The sequence below is a fragment of the Ambystoma mexicanum genome, chromosome 2q, assembly GCF_040938575.1.
Source record: "Ambystoma mexicanum isolate Mex_15411 chromosome 2q, UKY_AmexF1_1, whole genome shotgun sequence".
Lineage (NCBI taxonomy): Eukaryota > Metazoa > Chordata > Amphibia > Caudata > Ambystomatidae > Ambystoma > Ambystoma mexicanum.
Window position 1 is genome coordinate 1,032,873,844 of NC_090924.1, and position 24,596 is coordinate 1,032,898,439.

Below are 24,596 nucleotides of genomic sequence, written 5' to 3' on the forward strand. Positions count from 1 at the left end.
CTTTGGAAGGCGTATGAAATATATGATTTTTATTTTAAAATGTTTTTATTGGCATTTCAAAAAATACAATAGGAAAGGACAATTGTCAAGTGTTTCTATGGGCAAGGGAGAGGGGGGACGTGGGGCGGAGAACAGGGGAAGAGGAAAGGCAGAGGAGGAAAATACAAAACAATAACATAACTTAAAACAAACAACAAAGGTCGTCGTGGTCCGATGTTTCGTTCCGGGGTTAATCTAGTCGGGGGGCGGGGCAGGTAAGTTGGCCTCTGCAATAAGGTGTTGAGTTTGCTGGGTGGCGCGGGTCATATTATCACAGAGTCACAGTTCCAAATGAGTTTCCAACTTTCGTGGGTAGGCTGGCATTATTCACGGGTGTTTGTCGTCGGATGGATGGAACATGTCCCATAGCAGAGATTTCCAGGCTTCGTAGGTCATGACCGGGCCTTCCCCCGTCTTGGTCATTCCCTCTCCCCATAGTCTAGTTTCGGCATCTGACCAGTGTTCTAGTTCCTTAAGCCAGGTAGCGTTACAGGGGCCCGTGGAGGATTTCCATTTCGAGGCATTTGCTCGCTTAGCCAGTATACATACCATGTCCATAAATTTGATGATGTGCCTGATCTTGCCAATCCGTGGGTAGGAGCCCAGCAAGCATTCCTTTGGGGTCCACTCATAGTGGGCGAGTCCCGCTCTCCTACATGCTTGTTCAATTTTGGACCAGAAATGTTGTACCTTTAGGCAGCTCCAAAACATGTGTGCCATTCCTGCTTCCTCTGTATTGCACCGGGGACATCGGGGAGCAGGAGTTTGCTGAATTTTGTGATTCTGCTGGGGGTCACATATGTTCTCTGGAAGACGTTTAAGTTGTATTAGTCTGAATCACTTGCATTTCTGGATACTTCTCTGGGGTATTGTAGGATTCTGCCCCATTTCTGTTCGGTAATACTAGTTCCCAGGTCTATTTCCCATGAGCTCTGCAGGACGCCACTCTTGGGGTTTGGCCTGTCTGTGAGCTGGGCGTATATCGTAGAGGTCAGTTTCCAGCCATCTCCCAGGTTATGCATTAGGGTTATGGTCTGATCCGGTTCCGGTTCTTCCGGCCATTCACTCTATTTCTGTTTTGCCACTTCTCTGATGTTTCGGTGACAGAGGTGTTGGCCTTTGGGGAGTCGCTCATCATGCACCAGGGAGTCGAAGTCTCAGAAGGAGTTCCCTTCTTACATATCACCCCAAGTGTAAATGTTGTGCCTTTTCCATAGTCTCATGGGTGTCAGTTCATCTCTATTAGCGCAGGCGTCAGCAATCAATGGCGTCTCTGGGGAGTAAGGGTTCTTAGACTTTTGCAGTTTCAGCGCCCTATCCCATACCTTACGACCCAGCTGGATAAGCAGGGTAACATCTGCTAAGTGCTTCCAATGAAATATATGATATGGAAAGTTTGACAGTAGTATTATTGGAGACTGATATGCATGTGGATATGATGTGGCTTCCCTTTCTTGAGTATCGCTCTGCTCTAACAAGGACTTGAGATGTTACCTGTAGTATGAGTGCCCATGGCCTTTTGTGGACATAGGAATTTGGTCTATCTGGTAACCGCCGGATTGTGAGGGCCCTACTGTCTTTTTGTGCCTTTTTCTCTGTTTTTTCTCTTTTCTCTTGCTCTCATCCCGTGGATGAGACTGTTCTTTATATGTGACTCCCGGCCCTCTCGTCTATACCACTTTATGGGAGGGATGGGGTTGGGGGAGAGAATAAGATTAGTATAGCTGGGGGGACAGTATGACATAAAAGCACAGGAAGCAATACTGTACCACGGAAGCTCAGTGAAGTACCCTTTTGCTATTAACCTGCTTGTTTCTGGGTAACGTGGTTAGTTCTACATTAAGCTGCAATTTGTTTTTACTTATGCAAGACATGATGATAATTTACCGTTCTTCTTTTTGATGCTTTCAATAAAAACACATTTTCCCAAAAACAACAAGGTTTTGCTGAGCTGAAGATTACATTGGGCAGTGGGTACGTTCAAAAGCAGCAGTAGAGGGAAGGTCTGAACTGGGCTTTCCTCAACGCTGAAAAATTGAAAAATGGTCTCACACCACAAGTATGGCTTAGAAGGAGTGGGCACAGAGCCAGCCTTCAGGTAATCTCAGTTAACCATCAAACTGTATCATTGGAGAGTGCAGGAAGGATCTGGTACCATACATGTAGAAGGTTCTACTTATAAAGGGAAAGGTTTTGTAAGACAGATAGTAAGAAAACAGCATTAAGAAACTTCTCATACTGGTCAGGGTGACATGTAGACTTGTTTAGAGGAATGCAGGTCTTCCAAGGCACACATGTTGCAATGATCTTCTGTTGCTCATCACAAGAGTGCAAGTGAATTGTTGGGCAACATGGTGTGAGTATGCCGATATAGTTTAAAGGTCGGTTAAGTGCACTTTCCAGCACTATTTACTCAGTATTTTGTATCTTCAAATTGATGAATGGATTAAGTAATATCAGGGTAGACAGCACTGAGTTTCAATACGATTCAACTCAAAACTTATATGAACATGTGCATGCACCATTTTCATTCATTATGTTCCTGCATGTGCCAAAGCTGTGCTCTATACACAATGGGCCTCATTACATGTGTGTCGGTCCGGAAACAACAGTGCTGGAGCCTACCGACACTGTTGTTTCTGGACCAGCACACTATGGGTTTGCCTGCCGGAGCCGCTGTCCCGACAGGGCAGACCCTGCCAGACACAGCGGCCACAGTAAGCAAGCTGTAACAGAGGCACTAGCACCGTTATTAACGGTAACGGTGCTTCCGTGTTCCCCATTCTCATTGAGTCTTAGCGGACTCAATGGAAATGGAGAATTAAAATTTCCTTGCGACTGAGTTTCCGGAATGCCGGGGTTGTAATCCCCTGGTGTTACCGGCTAGCCAGGCACCTGTAAATCTTACAAGTCTGGCAGCAAGCCTGCGGTAGCACCGACAGGGTTACCACCGGACTTGGAGTGAGGCCCAATGAGTGAAGTCGTCCATGTAAATCAAGCTCTTTAAAAAAAAACATTAATAAACTCCAGATTGGGTTATTGTAACAGCCTACTGTCCGGCACCACTGCTGCCAATATACAATCTCTGCAAGTGGCTCAGAATAATGCTGTGCGCACCGTCTTTAAACAATTGCGCTGTACTCACATCTCCATCTACAGAAAGAAGCTACACTAGCTTCTGGTAGTTGGAGGTCCCTCGGCGGCCTGGATTCAGTGGTGGGTGCACCTCAGTGTGCAGATGGAGGTGGGTGGGAGAAGCAGAGGCAGAAGGGGATAAAGATGTGATATGTGAGCAATGTAATATGTGATCGCATGTTTGCCTAAGGTGGTCGGCCTTCCGTGGTGCACCCCAGGGACCAATTTTCGGAGTCTGCTGAGGTACAGAGCAGTGACGAGGCCCTCTGGGTGCCATGCTCCGGGGAGGAAGTCGCCTACTGAGAGATTTGCATGGAGAGCTGGTGTCTAGCGGCCTGACTGCAGCACCACTGCAGTGGTGAGGAAGCTGCCTGCTGGGCATTCAGAACTTGATTGGGGTCCCGCCATGACACATATCTGCAGAGAGGATGGGATAAAGAAGGCCAACAGAGCGGACATGATACTGGCCTGACTAAGGTGAGAGATCAGCCTTTGACTGTGTGCGGGAATCTGGAAAGTTTGACGCTTCCTTTGAGTTTGGCTGACCGGGATGCCCCAGATGCCGATATTTCAGTGGGGGAGTTTAAGAAGGTCTTCCTACATATGAAACCGGGTAAGGTGCCGGATGAGGATGGCTTTACTTCGGCATTTTACAAACTGTATGTGGATCTTACTGCCCCTGTGCTGGCTGCAATTTGTTATGACATCAGAAATGATGGGGATATTCCCCCCTCATTTCTCAGGGCCATCATTACAGTAATTCTGAAGGAGGGGAGGAATTTGACACAATGCGCAGCATATAGAACCATCTTGTTATTAAATGTTGATGCAAGCATTTTTACTAGGGTCCTTGAGTCAAGGCTGGACTTTGTCCTTCCTAAATTGGTCCACCCGATCCAGTGTGCTTTGCTAGAAATAGACAGGGTTTTGAGAATCTGTGGAAAACTTTGGATCTGTTAGCATTATGTGAGGTTGGGTAGGATGGGGCCCGCGTGCTATCCCTGGATGCTGAAAAGGCATTCAACCAGGTAGACTATCATTTCTTAAAGTTGCACTGCAGTAGATAGGTATGGGTAACAGGTGGATGGGTGGGAGCATTGTATTTGAACCCCCCTCCGAAGGTTCTTTTAAAAGGTGAGGAGCCGGCTACTTTTTGGCAGTACAGAGAGGGACCAGACAGAGATGTCCCCCGTCACCGCTGTTGTATACTTTGGTGATGGAGTACTGGGAGACAAATGTCAGAGGTGACGGGTCTATTAAAGGGCTGGTGATTCAGGAAAGGCCCTATAAAATAAGCCTGATTGCAGACGACGCATTACTGTATGTGACTAACACCGAGGCGCTCATTGCCTTCTTTCCTAAGGGGGCTGGAGACTTATGGAAGGTTATCAGAGTCCAAATTAAATTTGGATAAATTGGCGGCCTTTCCGGTTTCGCCACTGTACAAGATAGACCTAGACTACATTTGAAGCCTATCTTTTGTCGTTAATGTGAAGGGATTTCGGTACTTGGGAGTGTATATTCTGCAAAGGTTGTACAATATATCTTAGGCCAATTATCTGCCCTTAAGAGACAGAGTCCATGGAGACCTCAAGGGGAGAGCTAAACTGACGCTGTCATGGATGACCAGATTAAACTGTATCAATACTGCCAGAATGTTTATTCCTGTTTCAGATGATACCTGCTGTGGTGCCCCTGGACCTTCTATTGAGGGTTCAAAGTGCTCTTTTAAGGTTCCTTTGGAAGGGATTGAGTCCAATGATTGCGTATGACATGCTCATTCTGCCTAGGGAGGCACGGGGGGTGTTGGATTCCCGGATTTGGGTAGGTATTATAAGGCAGCTCAACTTCGGGTGGGGGTGGATCATCTTGAACCCTTAACGCTCAACCAATGGGTAAATATTGAAAATGCTTTCCAGGACGCAGTGTCTTTGGCGGCATGGTTGTAAGTGCCCAGGAGTACCGAAGCAGGTTTTGGAACATCATGTTTTAGCAGTGTCGTGGAGAGAAGGGAGTTATAGGAGATGGCTTATGACACGGCCTTCTAATTTGAGTTGCATCTGGGCCCCACCAAAACCTTATATCATCACTGAGACCTTGGGTTTCTAGGGATGGTATGTGGCTGATCTGGGAAAGTCGGGGAACATGTTGGAGAAGGGACAGTTCCTGTCTTTGGAATGGCTGCAGGAATGCCTTAATATTTGCAACATTTCAGTTTTCGGCCATTTACTGCTGATTGGTGTCCTTACTGATATCTGCATTGGGATCTGACCCCCTCTAAGAGCATCATGATCCAGAGAAGGGGATCTAAAGGTTTAGTGCCCAGCTTGTATAAAGAATAGCTGTTGGCTGAGCCGTCTGGTGCAGTTACGTGGCAGACGACCTGGGGAAAGGATCTGGGCAGAGACATTACGGACAGACTTTGGTCTATCATGTGCCGCAAAGTGTCTTGTTCAACAGTGTCTTTATGATAGAGGTGGAAGGCTATTAAATTACTACATAGGTGGCATTATCCTCTTGCCACACTGGTGAGGATGTACCGAGGGATTAACCTGAGCTGTTGGAAGTGTGGTTTTTCTAAAGCAGATTATTGGCATATGTGGTGGGGCTGTGAAGAAGTACAGAAATATTGGAAGAATGTCCTATCGTTGATAAAAGAACAGGATAGTATAATCTGGACTCATCACCCACTGCTGGTACTGTTGGGGGTAGAAAACGATGATGGGGAAAGCCAGGGTTTGACCCACATGTCCCGTACGCTATTGGTAGCAGCTAGAAGCTGTGTTGAGCAACAATGTAAGAGGTCTAGTGTGCCAATTTAAGAGAGTGGCTTCTAAGGGTAAGGAATATATATACTCCTGCACACTTGCTTGATAATTCTAAGGAGAACCTACCTTTCTTCGACAAGTGTGGAAAATAGGACTGTCTGTACACAAATGCTTTGTGCTGCTTATTTTGTTGTCATTCCTGTTAACCACTTGGCCTAGGAAGGGGGAGGGGGTGGGCGGTGTATGGAATTGGTGGGAATGTGGGGGATTGTATTGCTTTCTGACAATGCTTCAGACTATTATGTTTGACTGTTTTGTTTGAAAACCCACTCTTTTGATTTGAAAAGTTAAATAAGCTCAAACAAATAGAAAAACAACTTCTTTGACAAATTACTGTTTTCTAGATCTGGATCTAACTTTCTAGAAAAGCAGTGGGGTCCCCGACCTCAGTGATTAGGATTATGGCTGGGTGAACTGGCCTATTTTTGTATCATGAAGTAGAATGCCAGATTGAGAGTAAAATCCACCCCACCTCCATTCTTCCTGCAGAAAATATTGTATACCCCCTCTGGACAATCTGATTGGATGGAATTTTGCACAATTCACAAAGCCAAATATTTTGCACATGTTTTATCTGACTATTTCCTTTTCTGTGCTTTGTGATTGGATGACATGTCAGTAGTATCAGCTAACCAGATCTGAGGACAAGGGTTGGTCTCCAAATGGGCAGATATTTCCATACACCTGCGGCTGCTGCCAGAAGTGGAAAAAAGGGTGTCCCACGTGGATTTCTGCTCTGCCAGCAGAGTGGAATAAGAGTACGTATCCTACCTGTTCTTCTCCACCATCAAAATGTTCTCTAAACTCTAATTCGGAAAGATTTTAAATAGAAATCAATTCCATGTTCGCTTAATGACCATGCCTTTTCTTTTATTTGATTCAATTCATTAATTTGTTAGAATTGAGCACTCATCTTAAATTCACATAAAAAATGAAAGACAATACAAAACACAAAACAGGTACTGTATATATTGACCATCATTAATTGCGTCACAGTGCTGAATGAAATCCTGTAAACATCATTTAAAAAAGAAAGAAATCTTTGGCACAAAAATATAGTTTTCCAAAATGAATACAATGGACTTGTTGGATCCACATTGCCGTTCAGGGATGGATCCTGTGGGTCAGAAATGTGATCCTTGTATTGAAACACTAGAAGGTAAAGATAGACTTTTTTCTTTTATAGTTTATAAAGGAATTGGAGAGGTTTTCATTTTAAAAACGGTTATTGAGTACATTCAAAAAGCGTTGCAATTGAAAACAGCAATACAAATTTGATGCAAGGTGCATTTGGATACCCTGTATTCTTAATTTGTAGCCACAAAAAAAGTCATGAACAGACTCATTTTCAGATGAGGATATCAGCTGAAGTGCTTCCCTCTTCTTTTACGGAGTTGAGAAATAAAGCCTGAAACACATTCACAAATGAGTAAAATAAATCTGCAACCACTGATTTCCAAAGGCAGAGTTTGCAATTTTTACATCTCAAACATTTAAGAGCGCAAATTAATCTTCTGGCTCCACTGTGAGAGAAGTGTTTGCTTTTCCAGACATCTCTTAAAGAGTTGGCCACATTTCATACTTTGCACCGGTGTAGTGCAATGTGGAAGGAACTACAAAAACACACTGATGCAGTACATGTCTGCCTGGTGCAATTTTAGGTGCAGTGCAAGTTTATGAATCATGGGCCAGTAGATCATATGTTAAGTCCAGGGAAGTCAAATGGCATAGCCATTAACATTCATTGTTAAAACTGCGACGGCTATTTCCGAAATAAAAGAACAATTGAAAGAGTGCAAAGAACAGAACAATCGTAGCGTCTCACAAATTTTCAGCGTACAGCATGAAGATCATGGGTTTGACATGATCGGTCATGAAAAAGTGCATTAATTAAAAAGAAGCAGCAAAAATGTATGTCTTGCTCTTTCTATTCTTGACGGAACCTTTACGACAAAAAGGCGCAGAGAAGGCAGACATGGGGAATGTGGCTCGAATGCAAACAACAGAAAAAGGCTCTCCGCCGCTTTCAAGATGGGGTGAGCCCTGGACTTGTCATTTCCGTGGTGGGACTCGCAAGATATTCATTGGACTTCAGGCTGGTGAGAGATTTGTAGCTTGTAACGGATGTGAGGGAACCACACAAGCCGAGCAAGGATGGGGTCTCCTCCTTTCCTGCAGGAGAGAAAAGGAAGCAGATTACTCTTAGATATCCCTTGGGGAAGCATTACATCTTTTATCATAGGGTCCAATTTATCTTAAGAAAAAATTAACTAATAGTTTGGGATACAACGTTAACAATGCTCAAATCCCCTGTAGGCTGGAATGGAAACAACTGGGTTAATGAATTGCTGACCATTCCAAAGTTAGTTATATGCAGAAAATGAAAGTCTGGGGGTATTAATCAAAAATAAAATCATTTAAATTATTTGAATTTAATAAAGCAAAAACATCTATAAAATATCAGACAACTGCACTTATGTACAAAAAGACAGTAGAGACAATGTAAATAAAACATAAAAACAAAGTTACAAACAACACATTTTCAAAGTGTGGATCGTAGTAACAGCAATAATTATTAGAAAAACATCAACAAAAAAACCCTGGAAAAAGTGACAATAGTTGTGAAAAAATGAGAAGCTCCCCCAAACATAAACATGTAAAAAGGAATGTAAAAACTGCACTAATAAATAGTGCACAAGTCAACAAAAAGATGACAATGTGACTAGTAAAAGTGGCTCAGTATGGAAGTGAGATGGACATTATTTAATATTTCCAACTTTGGGCTGCAGTGGTTTACAGAATGGTTTTGAGGTTGAATGCACATTTATGCACGTCTTCATCAGAGAAAGAGAAAACTGAATGAAACAAAAAAGAAAGGGCAATGCATCTATAGACACAAAATGCCAAATAATTATACTGTCGGATTGAATGAATAATAATGTGCATACTCACAGGAAGCCTAGGTCAAAATGGCAATGGTGGCCTACAACTGAATACCAAAATAAAACCAAAAATGCATCTGTTCCCCTGATACCAGATTTATGACATGTGCTTACCCTATGGCCCAGGGACCCTGTGAAGAAGCGGCCTTATAGGGGGACAGGCAGACCTTTTTGCTCAACGGTATTGTTATTCCAGTTCCATATTTCTGCTCCAAGTGTAGAAATCATTGGGAGCATGGAGACTCACCATAGACTTGAAGAGGGTTAATGTTTTTGTTCGGAACATACTCTTCAAAATGGAGACTCTACAATCTAACATTCCCATCAAGGCCTTCAGACACTTCTTAACATCGGTCGACCTAGAGGATTCCCATTTGCATGTACCCCCGCCCCTGCGGTACACCAGAGATTCCTGCACTTCACTGTGGAAGTAGCCCACTTTCAGCCAGAAGACTGGGTGAAGTGGGAGTTACCTGTCCTTATTGGATCAAGGTTTTTTCCCATTTCCATCTCCAGGACGACCTGTTCATCCACACCTGGGGTTCCAGCGCCACCTAGAGTCTCTCTCTTCACCCCTTTGATATCAGCATAGTGGTCTGGGTATACTTGGATCGCACTTCATCCAAAGGTCAGGGGGGACTCCATCTTGGTCACATCTGGGCTAGGAGATGGAGGGAAGAAGCCATCCTCTACTACCCTCAGCAGATGGATCAGGGCTACTATCGAGCTGGATTATACAATCAGGGTTCTGGGTCAATACACTAGGGCGGTCTCTTCATACTGGAAGCTGTCCAAGGGGTCCCCGCTCAATGACATTTGAAGAACAGCCACCTGGCTACCCTCAGACACTTTCATTATTCAATACAAGCTTTAGGTGGGTCTACCTTGCCCCTCGTTTGGGCCGTTTTGTCACACCTGCTGTGCGCCACAGGGCTCTTGTGTCTCGCCCACACTGTACAATATATTTACCAAGCCCCTTTTCGATGATCTGGATCCTCTCGGTATCACCTACACCAACTATGCAGATGATACCCAGATCCGCCTTCCGCTTTCTGGGGATTATGGAAAGGATTTTGCCTTGGTGAATAGAGTGTACATCATCATCCAGGCATGGATGGCCACACATGAACTATGCCTGAAGGATGTTAAAACTGAACTTATCATCCTGGGCACTACCTCCAGCCTAAAGAAATTAGGCCCTGTCTGTTCCTCTTTTATAATTGATGGCAACAGTATCAAAGTAGGACAAGAGGTCAAAACGCTGGGCTTTTACCTGGACTCAAACTTCTCTTTTAACAAACAGGTGAACTCCTTAGCATCCTCCGCGGCTTACACGTGTAAACTGATCCGTGCAGCCAAACCCTTTCTCTCCGATACTAGCTGCACGACCCTTGCCAGAGCCTTATATTGTCCCGCCTTGACTATTGTAATGCTCTTTATCTTGGGTCTTCCAAAGCTACCATCAGTAAAATACAAACTCTTCAAAATAACGCCCTCAGAGCGGCATTAGGCATCTCCAGAAGAGACCAGATTTCTTCATATAGCCAACAGAATAACTGGCTCCCTATGAAAGATAAAATTCTCCTAAAAACCGTGTCACTCACTCATAAATCTCTCAATAATGCTGCTCCTACTTACTTGGTCGACAGATTCCACAGACAGACCCCCCTGAGTCCCACTAGAACAGTTTACAAAGATTGCCTTTCTGTCCCTAATTTTAAACGTTCCATCATAGGGGCAACAGCTTCACAGTGAAAGCAGCTAAACTGTGGAATTCCCTACCTCCAACTCTCAGAATGGACCTGCCCTACCACAACTTCCGATCTAAGGTCGTACTATGGTTGAAAATGTAGGCTTTTAAATGCAATTTGGTGTTAAGTCTTTCGTATTCCACCCCTTTACATATATTGTACCCACATGTGTATATTTCTATATAATCCTGCTATTACTGTGTGTATGTATATATTCTCTTTGTTGTAACTAAGCTTCGCATATACATGTAACTGCTGCGCCCTGTTACCTGAGGGTATGATCGCACATTATAAATAATAAAACAAAAAAACAAACATGTAAACAACAAAGTCATTCACATGTGCACTGTTTCTTGCCTGATGATCCCTGACATATCTGCTATACTGCTTCTGAACTCTCATTATGTTGGGACTGAGATGGGGAACAAAGAGGTAATGCTCAGATACATTTCCGGTAATGAAATTATACAACGTCTTTCTCGGCCTCGTCCCATTCCTACAATCCATCCTTCCTAGCCGGGGGTTGAACTTGCTTGCTTATACTGCTTGGATTGACAGGAGGTGTTCCGGGAGTGGGCTTCTCATGTACTTTGCCTCTCGGGGTAGTGGACCATGGGCCTCATTACAAGGGAGGCGGTGAGGGGTTAACAGCGCCAGTAAAGGTGCCGGCGCCGTTAACCCTGTACCGCCTCATTACGAGGTCCCCTCGCGGGACCCGCTCTGGGCGTCTGGTCAGACCAGATGTCCTTTTGTGGGTCCCTCGAGGGAACCAGCATGCTAACAACGGGCCCGTCATCAACGGGGCCATTGTTAGCATGCTCCCCATTCACATTGAGCCCTATGGGGGCTCAAATGGGAATGTGGATGGTCCGGGTTCCCTGAATGGGGAAATACCGGGCCCTCCAAAGTCGGAATGGCCCGGTATTTCCCTATTCAGGGATCATGGACCCGGACCCGAGTTTGGAGGCAGCCCTGCCCTTATTAAGGGCAGGGCTGCCTCCAAACTCGTAATGAGGCCCAATGTCTGCTAGTTTTTTAGCCAGTTTCAACGGGGTACCTGTCCCAGAGGCGGGTCGCCTCGTTATGTTAGGACTGGGATGGGGAAGAGAAGAACTCAATATAATGGGATTACCGGTAAAGAATCTGGGTATAATCCCTGTCACTGAAGCAGTACACATAGGCCAGACAATTGTTTTCATATCTGCAGTTTCAAAATATTATTTGAATGAGCAATGGCTCCTTAAAACAATCAAAATGATTACTAATTTGTTTAGTTAGTGTTCTTAGGACGTCCTCACATGGATCTCTCATTTGTGTTTACTCTTAAGACATGGTACGAACAATGCCCTTTAACTTTACAGCCTTTGTGTGTGTTTGGCTGCACTGTGACAATGACATACAAACCAAGCCTGTTTTCCTGAGCAGGATTAATTATAATTACCATTCAGTTCTCCTCTCCACTCTAGAGCACCTCTTTCCATGGCGCTGAAGCCTTCTGCAAAGGGCAGAGCCTCGGCCTCTCCTGGGATAGGGCTGCCATTGTCCAGAATGCACTTGATGTCCAGAGAGAGTTCGCACTGATGTGCGATTCTCTCCGCTACTTTCGGCTGTTCAGGTTGTAATGCATGGACCAAAGTAATACATTTTGGTTAGTGAGAATGGTGGTTGTCATGCTCTGTTAGGGTACAACGTTCATTCATCGCACGTTTTCTTTCCGCTGAGTTTTTATCATAGCAATTTGTCCCAAAAAGTCATTGAAAAATATGGGGGCTGGGAATATAGGTGTTGGGGGTCGGTCGGGGCCCCCATGCGGTCCCATAAGCCCCCGCACTGCACAGACACACACACATGTCTTGGCAGTTCGGGCTTCCCGGTCGCTCTGACGCGGCCGGGAACGCCCCGTTTATTTATGCAGCACGCGGCGGCGTGCAACGTCACGCCGCTGCGTGCGTGTTACATCACGGGGCAGCGCCACACTCCTCCTTTTTCGGGAGAACACAGAAACACTTTTAACACACACTGCAAGCCACACAAACACAAACTGTTTTACTTAACACAACTTGCCCAAACCCCTTTATTGTCAACCATCCGGATCCCCTTACTCAGGTTGATTAACCAACTGTCCCAAAACATAAATGCTGAGGTAAGTGGGTTTCCCTCGCCCAGCCCTCTGGGGGTACCTCCCGCTCACCTCCGGCACGTGAAGTCTTTCAGCAGACGTCTCCCGGGCAGGGGACGCAGGTGTGCTGGAGGGACCTCCTCCGTCCTCCGGTATCTCCACCAAGTCCGGTTCCAGCGGCGGTTCAGTTCTTGAATCACACAGTTTCTTGAAGAAGCTGACATTCCAGGTGACAGCGGACCTTCCGTCGGATGCCGTTACCATGGATCCCTTTACGCCCACCACATCCAACGGAACCGTCTCGTAGGGGAGCGACAGCTTTCCGTGGGGGTGTCGATTACAGATGAGGCCTTCGTCCCCCGGTTCCAGCCACTGGGGCCGGAGCCCTCTTCGCAGGTTTTCCTGCTCAATCCTTACCCGCCGGTCTGCCTCGACCTGTTGATTTTCAATCACCCCGGGTTCCTTCTCCCCGACCTCAGGTAGTAGGCCCCGGGGGCATCGCTTGAACAGGGCCTCTGCCGGAGTGACCCCCGTGGATGCATGAGGGGTGCTGCGGTACACCCTTAGAAACTGATACAGGGCTCGCTGGAGTGGCTGTCCTTGTCCCTGTGCGATCCTGAAAGTCTTGTTGAGTGTCCGCATCAGTCTCTCAGCATCTCCGTTTGCCCTGGGCCACAATGGGGATATCTTTCGGTGCTGGACCCCGCAGCTCTCCATGAGTTCCGCAAACCGCTCACTCTGGAACGGCGATCCGTTGTCTGAGCACAAGGTGTGGGGAAAACCATGAGCTGCGAACATCTTCTCCACAGCCACAACCACATGCTCGAAGGCCACCGATTCGACAAACTCCACCTCCGGATATCGTGAATATTCGTCGACGATTACCAGAAAATGGGTGCCCAGATGTCGACCCAAAGTCCGCATGGATGACCTCCCATGGCCGCGTGCCCCTGGGCATTGCTTCAATGGCGGGCTCTCGCTGTAATGGAGACGCTGCCTGGCACCATTTGCAGGCCACCACAAAGTCATCGACCCTCCTCTCCAGTTCAGGAAACCAAACCTTCAGACGCAGCCTGGCCTTAGCCTTGGCGGTGCCCTGGTGTCCATGGTGAGCCAGAGTGATCACGTCCTTTACCTTGGACTGGGGGACCACGATCCGGTCACCTGGCAGCAGCAGACCAGACGCTGAGAATGAGAGTTCTTCCTTAACCTTCCACAGCTGCTCGAGTCCGGTCTTGGCCTCCTGGGTCCGCCCCGCCAGGGATTCTAGGACAGACTTCCAGGAGCCGTGCCGCATGGAGTGCTGGAGGATCTTGAAGCACTCATCCTCGGCAGCTGCTGCCTCCAGCTCTGAGAGAGGCATGGCGTTCGGCGTGGCCGCCTCCACCACCATTCGGACGTGATCGTTGGCCTCCTCCTCGCAGGTGTCATACTCCTCTCCCCCACGCACTCCCAGATGTCAGGAGAGATAGTCCGCTGCGTTGTTGGCCTCTGGCCGATACACCAGTGTCACTCCGTATTCGAGAAGGGCGAGCATCCACCTCTCGATTCTGGCCGGTGGCTTGGAGGATGACCCTGCCAGAATGGGCAGCAGGGGCTTATGGTCTGTCACCACCGTCACTGGACGCCCCAAGACGTAGAGCCGAAAGTGTCTGCAGCCCCAGAGGACCGCCAGAGCCTCACTCTCAATCTGCGAGTATCTTTGTTCAGTTTCAGAGAGCGCTTTGCTGGCATAGGCCACTGGCCGGATGCTCCCGTCCCGGTCCACCTGTGTTAAGACGGCCCCTAGACCAAATGGACTGGCGTCCACAACGATCTCCGATGTTAGCGCCGGATCGAAGAACGCCATGTTGTCCTCCACTGCCAGGGCGCTTTTGATGTCTTCAAAGGTCGCCTGCTCAAGCGGGCCCCAGTGCCAGACTGACTCCTTTTTCGTCAGAGCCCTGGGTGCTTCTGACCTTGAGGCAAGGTTCTGGATGAAACGCCCACAGTATGTCACCATTCCTAATGTCAGATGCCGACTCTGGAGGCTGTGCCTTCTTAATGTCCTGCACTTTCCTCGGGTCTGGTGACACACCCCCTTCTTTGAAAACAAATCCGAAGAATTCGATGGCAGGGCGCAGGAACTCACTTGTCCCTGTGGAGGGTGAGACCTCGCGATTGCAGTCTCTCACAGGTCTTCCCCAGCTGTCTCAGATGGTCCACCTCGGTCTTCGCGAACACCAGAATATCATCGCTGATGTTTAAGACACCCTCCAGATCTGCGAGGGCACCCCGAATAATGTTCTGAAAAACCTCTGCGCCGATGATACTCCGAAGCTGAGTCTCTTGTATCTGTAGAGAGTGAGTGGTGAAAGTGGTGATATACCGAGACTCCGGATGGAGAACGACCTGTTGATATCCTGCTCGGAGATCTAATTTGGAAAAGAACCGAGCCCCTTGCACTTCCGAAATAATGTCATTGATGGTGGGGGTGAGATGCCGCTCCCTCTTAATGGCCTTGTTGGGGAGTCTCATATCTACACAGATGCGCACAGAGTCAGGTTGCTTAGGCTTCCTAGTCACAACAATCGGGGACACCCAGGGAGTGGGGCCCTCCACCTTTTCAATAATGTCCAAATTCACCAGGTTGTCCAGCTCCTTATCTACCTGCTCCCTGAGATGGAACGGTACCCTCCGGTGTTCCAGGGCAACGGGCTGCACAGACTCATCGATGTGTAACTCCACCGGGTCACCAGTCATCCTTCCAATGCCATTGAAGAGGGCGGCATATTTATCGAGCAAGTCATTGATGTCTTCGAGATACAGAGACTACGCGAAGCTGACAATTCCGAGGGCCTCAGCAGCAGCACAGTTTAGCAGAGTGTTGTTGCTCACGGGCGTCACGTGGAACCGGGCTTTGATCTGCGAGCCCTCATGCTCCACCTTTGCTATGAAGGCACCTTCCAGTGGTATTGGTTCCAGTCCTCCAAACGCAAATATGCGGGCCCTCGGTGTGAGCAGCTTCAGGGGGGACTCAAGGATATCATAGTGCCCCCTGACCATCACATTGACAGAGGCTCCCGTGTCCACCAGCACCGGGACCGGCGAGTGATTGATCTCAACCACACACCTCGGCTGCCTTCTGTTCTTTCCTTTTAGGACCTCCACACTGGAGACAAAGAAAATGTTCTCTTCATCCTCCTCTGCCTCCTCCTCCTGGGCATCCTCCCCGCCCTGGTCCACCTGGGCCACATTCGGTGGGCGGTTCTGGCGCGGGACCCTAACTCGAGCTTGTCCTCTCGGTACCAACACGGGCAGGGCAGCCCTGCATACTCTCGAAAAATGGTCAGGCAGGCCACTCCTACCACATGTCTTTCCAGCTGCCCGACACTCCGTCGGGTGAGGGAGGTCGTATCCACACTTCTGGCACGATTCCCCCACTCTCCCTGCTCTGTCCCGGGGTCCCACCCCAGGTCTTCTCACTCCTCTACCACCACGCCACATAGCACACACCTCCTCAGACTTTATTGAGCGGGACCCCGCCTCCATCTTGGTTGCTCAAGCTTCCGCCACCTCATGGCAGCGGCCCAGTTCCAGGATGCGGGGCATAGTGATACCCGTCTCTCTCAGGACCTGCCTCCCGAGTTTGCCCGAGGAGCACGCCTGAATTAGCATTGTGCTAATCATGTCCTCTGCGTCTCCCCACGCACAGACCTGGGAGTGGCGACGCAGGCGTCCATAAAAAGTGTCCAATGTTTCATCCTCCTTTTGCTTGGTCGACAGCATGACAAGCCTCTCATAGTCCACGTTGGCAAGGGGCAGGAAGTGGACCAGGAATGCCGCCTTGGCTGCGTCAAAGCTGCCATCCCCCGCAGGAAGCGACTCAAAAATGTCCTGGACCGACGCCCCAGCGGAGTACAGCATCGTAGCCACCCTGCTGTCGTCATCCGTCACCTGGGCGGCCCGGAAGTACATGTCGAGACGACCAACCCACCTCCTCCACCTAGGCCCCATGCTGGACGGCGGACCCGATGCGTCAAATTCTGGGATGGGCTGCAGGGCTGCATGGGCTCGCGCTTGGGCCATGATAGGAGGTCCTGGCTGGGCAACTGGCTGCACGACCGGTGGCCCCTGAGGCACCGCCTACTTGGGGTTCAGGGGGTAGCTGTGGAGTGGCCACTGGCTGTAGAACTGAAATCACTGGAGCCTGAGGAGCTTGTTGTTGACCTCCCGCTTGGCCGCCATCCTGGGGAAGTGGTGCGGCTGCAGGGTGCCCACCGTGTTGCCCACCAGCGCCATTCATGGGCCTGAGCGCACAAGCACCCCCACACTAGGACCTGCGGGCCGCAACTCAGTCACCCACCACCACCACACACCTGGATACCCCTTCCACAGGCGCAGCAACAGTCCAAACTGGGGAGGGGATGGTGGAATCTTGCCTTCGGCTTTGAAGAATTAGAAAGAAGATGACTGCCCACTTGAGGATTTGCCACTGCAGTACTCCGCCCCTGATGATGAAGAGGAAGAAGAGGCCACAGCAGCCTGATGATGAAGAGGATGAAGAAGCACAGTGCCCCTCCACTGCAGCAACACCAGTGGTGTAAAAGTTTCAAAAATTGGCTGAAGAAGAGAAGAAGAGAGAAAAAGAAAATCTGGGCTAGGCAGGCCCTGCCATTTTAGCCCTTCTCCTTGCTCTCACTCAACGTAGGAGGCCCAAATGTGAAGTAAAAATCCAAAATTGGGCATGTATTGGGCAGGTTAGACTGCCTGCAAGCAGTGTGTCCAAAAATTAGACCTGGATCACCTTCCCCATCTAAACCGGAGCTTGGAGAAGTTCCACGGCCCTGTTGACAAAATGGCCGCCAGCCGCGTGTGTGTGATCCGCAGCCACGGCGTGAAACGAAATGTCGTCCGTTCCGTTTCCATGTAAAAAAAATTATGACATTCATCACCGCCGGGCCCGGGCATCCGCATCCACTCGTCGCCACTGTTGGGGGTCGGTCGGGGCCCCCATGCGGTCCCGTAAGCTCCCGCACTGCACAGGCACACACACACAAGTCTTGGCAGTTCGGGATTCCCGGTCGCTCTGACGCGGCTGGGAACGCCCCGTTTATTTATGCAGCATGCGGCGGCGTGCAACGGCATGCCGCCGCGTGCATATTACATCACGGGGCAGCGCCACACTAGGGAATAAATAAAAGAGGAAAGGGGGGATTGGTGGGGAACCCCCAAATAAAAAATAAAAAAATGTGATGAACTTTTTCGGTGAAAAATGGGAAAGAATGAACATAAAACCTCCGTTAGCTTACTCACAATTTGTAGAGCTATGCATGTGTTTACAGTGGAACAGGAAACATCTTACTAGAGAGTGTCTCCTCAAGGGTGGCAAGACATCTACAACTGAAAAATACGGTAGATTATCAGTAGTTCCCTTACTTCAACAACCCTGCTCTAAGAAATCTAAAAGGCGCTGGAGCACCATGATGGCTCAGGTGTTTAGCCATTGGTAAGCTTGTCCTAACGACACCATTTTCTAGACAAGCCCGCAAAAAAGGGACATAATGTGAATGCTGAAGAAATCAGGAGAGGTAGAAGGGGCTCCTAAAACTAAGCCTCTTCAGGCAGGCTCTCTCTGCATCATCATGTGGACCTGAGGCCTGAGGAGAGGTGACCCCATTCAACCAATGTCCTCCTGTGAAAAGCAGACTGAGCACAGGGGACATGGCGTACCCGAGATTAAGTTACTCTCCCTGGAACCTAGTAACACCTCAAGGTACATACTTTATTAATCAGGTCTAAGGTACAAGGCTTGTATTTGTCTTATTGAAAATATATCATAAAAGGGAATGTTAGCCATTTGGTGTGCTTAATGACCAGGTTTAATTAATTATATGCTGTTGCTAGTGATTACTATCTAAATATATTTGGTGAACGACACAATTTTCTTATAGGAACTTGGAGCATTCATAGATGTACTAGTTCAAATGGTTATGATTATGTTTTAATGCCCAGTGCTGAAATGAAATAAGTACTCTGAGTGTATTTCTCCTTCGGAGCTCCATTTGTTAGCTTGGAAGGGGAAAAGAACAGAAACTCTCATGTGTATCTATTCCTTAAAGATTCATGCTCTGAGGGGCCTGTATGGACCAGTCACATCTTTGTACTTTCCCCTGCACCTGACAACTGACAAGGCATGCCAACAACCAGGAAATGAGAGAGACGCATGACAGGGGAACTTCAAAGCGCATCCTGTTGAGACATGGGAATCAGGGCGGGTGCTATGACTGGGCCTACTAGGAGCTCACCGGTGACGCCAGTGCACGGAAGAAGAGGCCATCCTGCACTTGCCACCAAACTCACACTGTCTTGATGAACGTATTCACTGTGTAGTTAGTTGTCACAATTGTAACTAAGCAGCCTTGCAGTGACCTATCTATGAAGGGTATGTGATGGGCCTTTGGGAGTGAGGTCAAATAGAGGATATGGTGTGCTCCACCACCACCCAGCACAATGATGAGAAGCAGGCCTTTTCATTTCTTTGCTCGGGCTGAGTGCGTGTGAATGCATTGTGGTGCTGCTCTCTTGCAAGCCAGGCAATGTGTTTATGGATAAACAATTTGCAATACATTGGAATTGTAACCCCATAACCTTCCTGGGGCTTGGAGGTGCCGGCCAGTCACCCAGGCTCAAGCCACACCCAAGCCTGAGCCCAAAGGTACATGTACAGTCAACTGAAAGTCATAGAAGAGAATAACAACCCAGCAGATTGGACAACAGCAAGGTAAAGCAGTATACCTACTACCCCAAACTCATTTTGTGTATGCTTATGTTTACATTTGTATATGCTTGCTGATGGATAGCCTATCACCAGCAGCAAGCAGAGGCTTGGGTTTGATTAGGTTGATGGCCCAGATCAGTCCTCTTCCTCACACCCCCACACACCCATACTCCTTTTTGCATAACATGTCCCCTCTGAAATGCAAGTCTAAACTTCCAAGCCAAGTTATGAGGGGAAGGAGAGTGGTGCAAGAGAGCACAGTCTGGGGAATGTACAGGGTCGGGGGGATGTGCTTCACAGCAAGGAGGGTTTAGTGAGTGTAGAAAGAAATGGTGTAAGGAAAGCTTGGGGAGCAGAAGGATGAAAAAGGCATGGGGTTAGTGGAAGGAGAGAAGGGTTTAGGAAAGGATGTCAGGGGAAGGATTTGCTGAAGGATACAGATTGAGGACAGAAGAACAGATGGGCAGTGGATGCAAGGAGGGGAGAATGGTTAAAGGACAGGGGCGAGGAAGACCTAGCAGAAGAATGTCACAGAAGAAGGATTCAAGGAAGAGGGATACGACTAGCTTTGTAGTGGTCCCATATCATTTGTGACAGAACCCGGCAAGCCTGGCTTTTTAGCCAATAGCAAGAACTTTGTATTCTGGGACATGTAAACCTATAGTATTTGAAACCCACATTCTAGAATGGAAAAATGAAACTACAACTCCCAGAATGGAAACTGCTATTGGCTAAAAAGTTTTCACTGACTGAAGGTGTTACACACAACCTAGGGACACGAAAAATCTATGTGATGGGGAACGGAAGGGCTGAAGGGAGAAAACTGGGGAGAGGAAGGAGGATGAGGGGGAAGAGCAAAGGCTAGTGGGGGGGGTACAAGCAAAATGGTGGTGTGATGGAAAAGAGATAGTCTTTGTAGGAAGAAGGAAGGTGCGGGAAGGACTGTTTGAAGGTGGGTGGGGCAGAGAGTAAGTGCTGCTTACTGTTGGATAAGGAGAGGAGTATAACTATAGCATTCTGGCATATAGTCTTATTGAAGTAGAAAAAGAAGCAAATGTAGACTGACCGCTCTAAACCAATTTCAGGTAGCTAATTTAGTATCAGAACTGCTGAAGAATGCTATAAATGTTCTAATTAGAATTTGAAATTTGGAACTGGCTTCTAATCGTGTCATTGAGTTTAGATTGGTGTTAGGGAAGGATAATCAACAGTCCTCATATAGATCTAAAGGGAAGAAACATGGGACAGTCCACAGAGGCAAAAGAATAGAGTGAGCATGGTGGCGACTGCCCAAAGGAAGTGATGTTTGCATTGGAAACTGATTGTGATGAATCTGATGGAGTCATCACTGAATCCCCGACTATGACCTCCTCCCATGTGGTCAGGGGATGGCAGCTGCTACCTGATCCAGACCCTGGGGGTAGCTATACGAGGGAGGAACACACGTGGGAAACAACCTCCGGGCATATGTCATGGCTTCATCGAGTGATACATGGTATCCCCCATTTTCTCTTGAAAATAACCCTGACATATCTAACACCATCATGGCCTATTGTGATTCATCCAGTCCTTATACCATGAAGAATAGGGAAATCACCCTCTCCAATTAAACGTATCAATCATCTAGAACTCATTCACCATTTGAAACTACTGGAAATGTTTATTCAAGTTTTCCAAGTCAATTCTCAAACTTGAACTTCATCTCCCAGAATGACCAAAATATTGGGACGAGGAAGAGGAATCAAGCAAGAGACGCCACAAACCCTGCGAGCGCTGTAGTGGTTTCTCACACACAACTGTGCCTGGGAGGTTTAAAAGGTAACTGAAGCAGGGAATCAGTGTCTGATGCTGTCTGGAGAAAGCTGTGTCTCTGAGTGAAGGCGAAGAAACTGAAAAGCAATTACCGGTATGGTGGACTCAGTCGGCTCACTAACAAAGAAGGAAGAGGCTGTGTGAGAAGGACCCGCTGCCGGAGCGCCAGAAGTCGGTGAGAGACTCCTGGGTGTTCGCAGGTGACTGGGAGCAGCGATTTACCTACCGGAGCCCGGAAAAGAAGCAGGTGTGTGAGGTGGAAGCCTCAACAGACGAAGGAACCAAGAGGAAGCGGTCACGATAAGGAAGCAGAAGGAGATACTTCTCCGGTTGACCGCGGGAGAAATGAAAGACACCAACAAGAACCGGTGAGTCCACCCAGAGGGAGTGAGGAGCTTGGGGTGTGTTGGCGGCAACACTGAGTACTAGCAATCAAGCCACAAGTAACCGAGAGAGAAATAACAAATTAACTTGATGTGGGGAAAGGAGTTAAGCAACAAATACGCCCCTTGAAAGCAAAAGGATATATGTTATACACATAGAGGGGAAACCCAGACCGGATAATATATACACATGGCAGATTGACAAAGTGTATATGCAACTTTGGGGAATGGCAGAAGGCCTGTGTATATATAAAAAAGTCCTGGAAGGAGATTATACCAGGCAACTATAAGTGCGTGAACAGCAGAAATCCTGATGGGGGAGTAGACCAGGCTGCCACAAGTGTGTGAATACAAGAAGCCCTGGTCGGAGAATAGACCAGGCAAATAAAAACTGTGTGCAATAAACGGCTCCTGAGAAGAAACATCAGGACTAGAATAGCTATTGTGCTGACTCAGGAGAACAGAGGTAAAGGGCTGGCAGAAAAGCATACCAGGTGTTTGGAAAGTACAATTGCAAAGTCAAACAAGTTTCTACGTCAATTGGTGTGAGCCTAGAAAGGCACAAATAACTGTTGTAAAAGAAAGCTTGCGGAGCAAAGAGGAATCCAGGGTAACAGAACCAACCTCTGGAGCAAGAACCTCTATCCTGGAAGAACATTTGTGTTGGAGCCATTTATTCTTCTTTTCTGAACACTTTTCTAAACCTCCCAAGATTAAAGACATTTCCTCTTTCACCTTAGAGTATAGTTTTAGTGTGAGGCTCTGGAAGTAATTTTGGACTCAGGACAGTATTGGTTTTGACATCCTAATACAGACAGTTTTGGTTTAGCTAGCGACATTCTTCTTAGAGCAGGGTCAGAGAGGACTTTTCCTAACCCTTTTATTCTCAATAAGTCTTTACCCAAAAACATGCCTAACTTTTGTCCGTGTTTCATTCCTGACTTCTCACGTGATCTTGCAAGGACTGTGTTATAGCAGTGAGGCATTTTCCACAATGAAACTTTGAAAAAATGTCATATCTAATAATAATCATCAAATGGGTTTTACATTTATTGTGAAGCTCTTTCAGGTTAAGGGTGGGATAAAGTAATGGGAGAGGCATGTGATGCAGCACTTTGGCACACATACCACGGCAAAATGTGCCGCTTGATAATCTCCCTACTAGCCCCTTTCTCCCATTGCTCAAAGGGGAAGATATATAGCACCTTCTTAGAATGTCCCAACAAACATTGGGCACATCCTCAAAACCTGAATTTTCAGATGAGTACTGCATGCAGCCTGGACAGGTCAGGACATGTGTGTATGCTGCAATGCCGCTCCATGTTGTGCCTGTACTATGTCGGAGGCAATCTTTCTCTGCTGCCCACGCTACAGATTCACCTGTTTCCTTTATGAGGGCAGGTACCACTACTGTTCATTCTGTTCCTGTAACATGTTCTCCAGTACGTATAAGGGAAGATTGGATGGCTGCTGCCTGTACTCCAATTATTTTGTGAGTGGGGTGAACGCTGCTGAAAGGTCCAATAGGAGGAGGAGCATGGGTTTGCCCTCATCCCTGATGGAATCCATTAGAATTTTCAAGTCTAATAGCGCAGACTCTGTGCGAAGGCCAGGTCGGAAGCCTGATTGCTGCATCCCTAGGATGTGATTCGATTCTAGATAGAATTGGATCTGGTTGTCTAGGATCTTAAGCAAGAAGGGTAATGTGGTGATGGGTCGGTAAGTGTTGGGCACCGTAGGGTAAAGTGATGTTTTTTTTAGCAACGGGAGGACTCATGATTCTTTGAGGCATGTCGGTACCAGATTTGTGGCGAATGAGGCATTAATGAATTTCGTGATGAAGGTGACTAGTGCTACTGAACAGTCTTTTATGATTTCTGCTGGGCATATATCTCCTTTGCATCTGGATGGTTTGTTTTAGGATTTTGAGACTATTGGCCGTTTCCAGTTCTGAGATTTCTCTCAAGTGGAAGGTGGGTACGGCATGTGAATTGGAAGTGGCAGGGAGGTTGATGGGGCAGGTCTTGGCTTTTCAGTTGTTTTCTGTGGTAGGCATATTTTATTCCGCACAGCGTTCTGGCTGTTGGTAAACCAGGTTTCGTTGTTACTGATAGAGGAGGGAGGTGTGGCAGGGGTTTGAAGCTCTGCAAGTATTATGAATAGTTCCTGCGAATTAGAGTTCACTTCGGCTATTCTAGCATTGTAGGTTTCTGCTTTTGCCATTGTAATGGCCTGCTTATATTCTTTTGCAAACTTGTTGAAGGCCAGTTGGGAGCATTCTGACAGTTTTCTTCTCCAGATAGCTTCTGCTTGTTTTTTCTTGGAGCTCAGTGCTTGGATGTCATCGGTGAACCAGGCATTACAGTGATCTGTGGGCTTTGTTTTTCTAGGGATGAGTGGGGCCACTAAATCTACTGCTTTAGTCATGGTCCTTATATAGATATCTACTAAGTTTTGAGGGTCAGATGTGGCAAGATTTTCCAGGGGCACGAGGTCGGGGGAGAGAGCGATTCTTGGCAGATTTTCTTAGTGTTACGGCCCCAAGTGAGTGGCAGTGTCAGTGGTGTAGTTGGGGCTTGTTTCAGAGAGGGGAGGCTAAAAGCAAGGACGTGATGATCTGACCAAGGGATAGGATTGTTTGAGGTGATGGTAATCTGGCTGTTCAGGTCAGCTATCCGATCTAAGGTTCTTCCTTTTAATGTGTGTGGGGGATGAGAAGCAGTGTTTGCAGCCTAGGTCTGAAAGGGCATTGGCAACATCCGTCGCTGTGTGGTCTAATGAGTCACAGAGGCCTAGATTGAAGTCTCCTACTCACTCTAGATGTGGG

General features: G+C 47.5%; 1 protein-coding gene across 1 annotated transcript in view; it reads right to left on the reverse strand.

Moving 5' to 3' along the window:
* Nucleotides 1–6,855: 6,855 nt before the first annotated feature.
* The window catches only part of RUNDC3B (RUN domain containing 3B), a 1,211,775-nt gene continuing 1,194,034 nt past the window's right edge, over nucleotides 6,856–24,596 (reverse strand). The window contains exon 11 of the mRNA XM_069648386.1: nucleotides 6,856–8,174. Within this exon, the coding sequence (XP_069504487.1) occupies nucleotides 8,029–8,174 (146 nt within the window). The 3' untranslated portion in view covers nucleotides 6,856–8,028. The remainder of the gene's footprint in view (nucleotides 8,175–24,596) is intronic.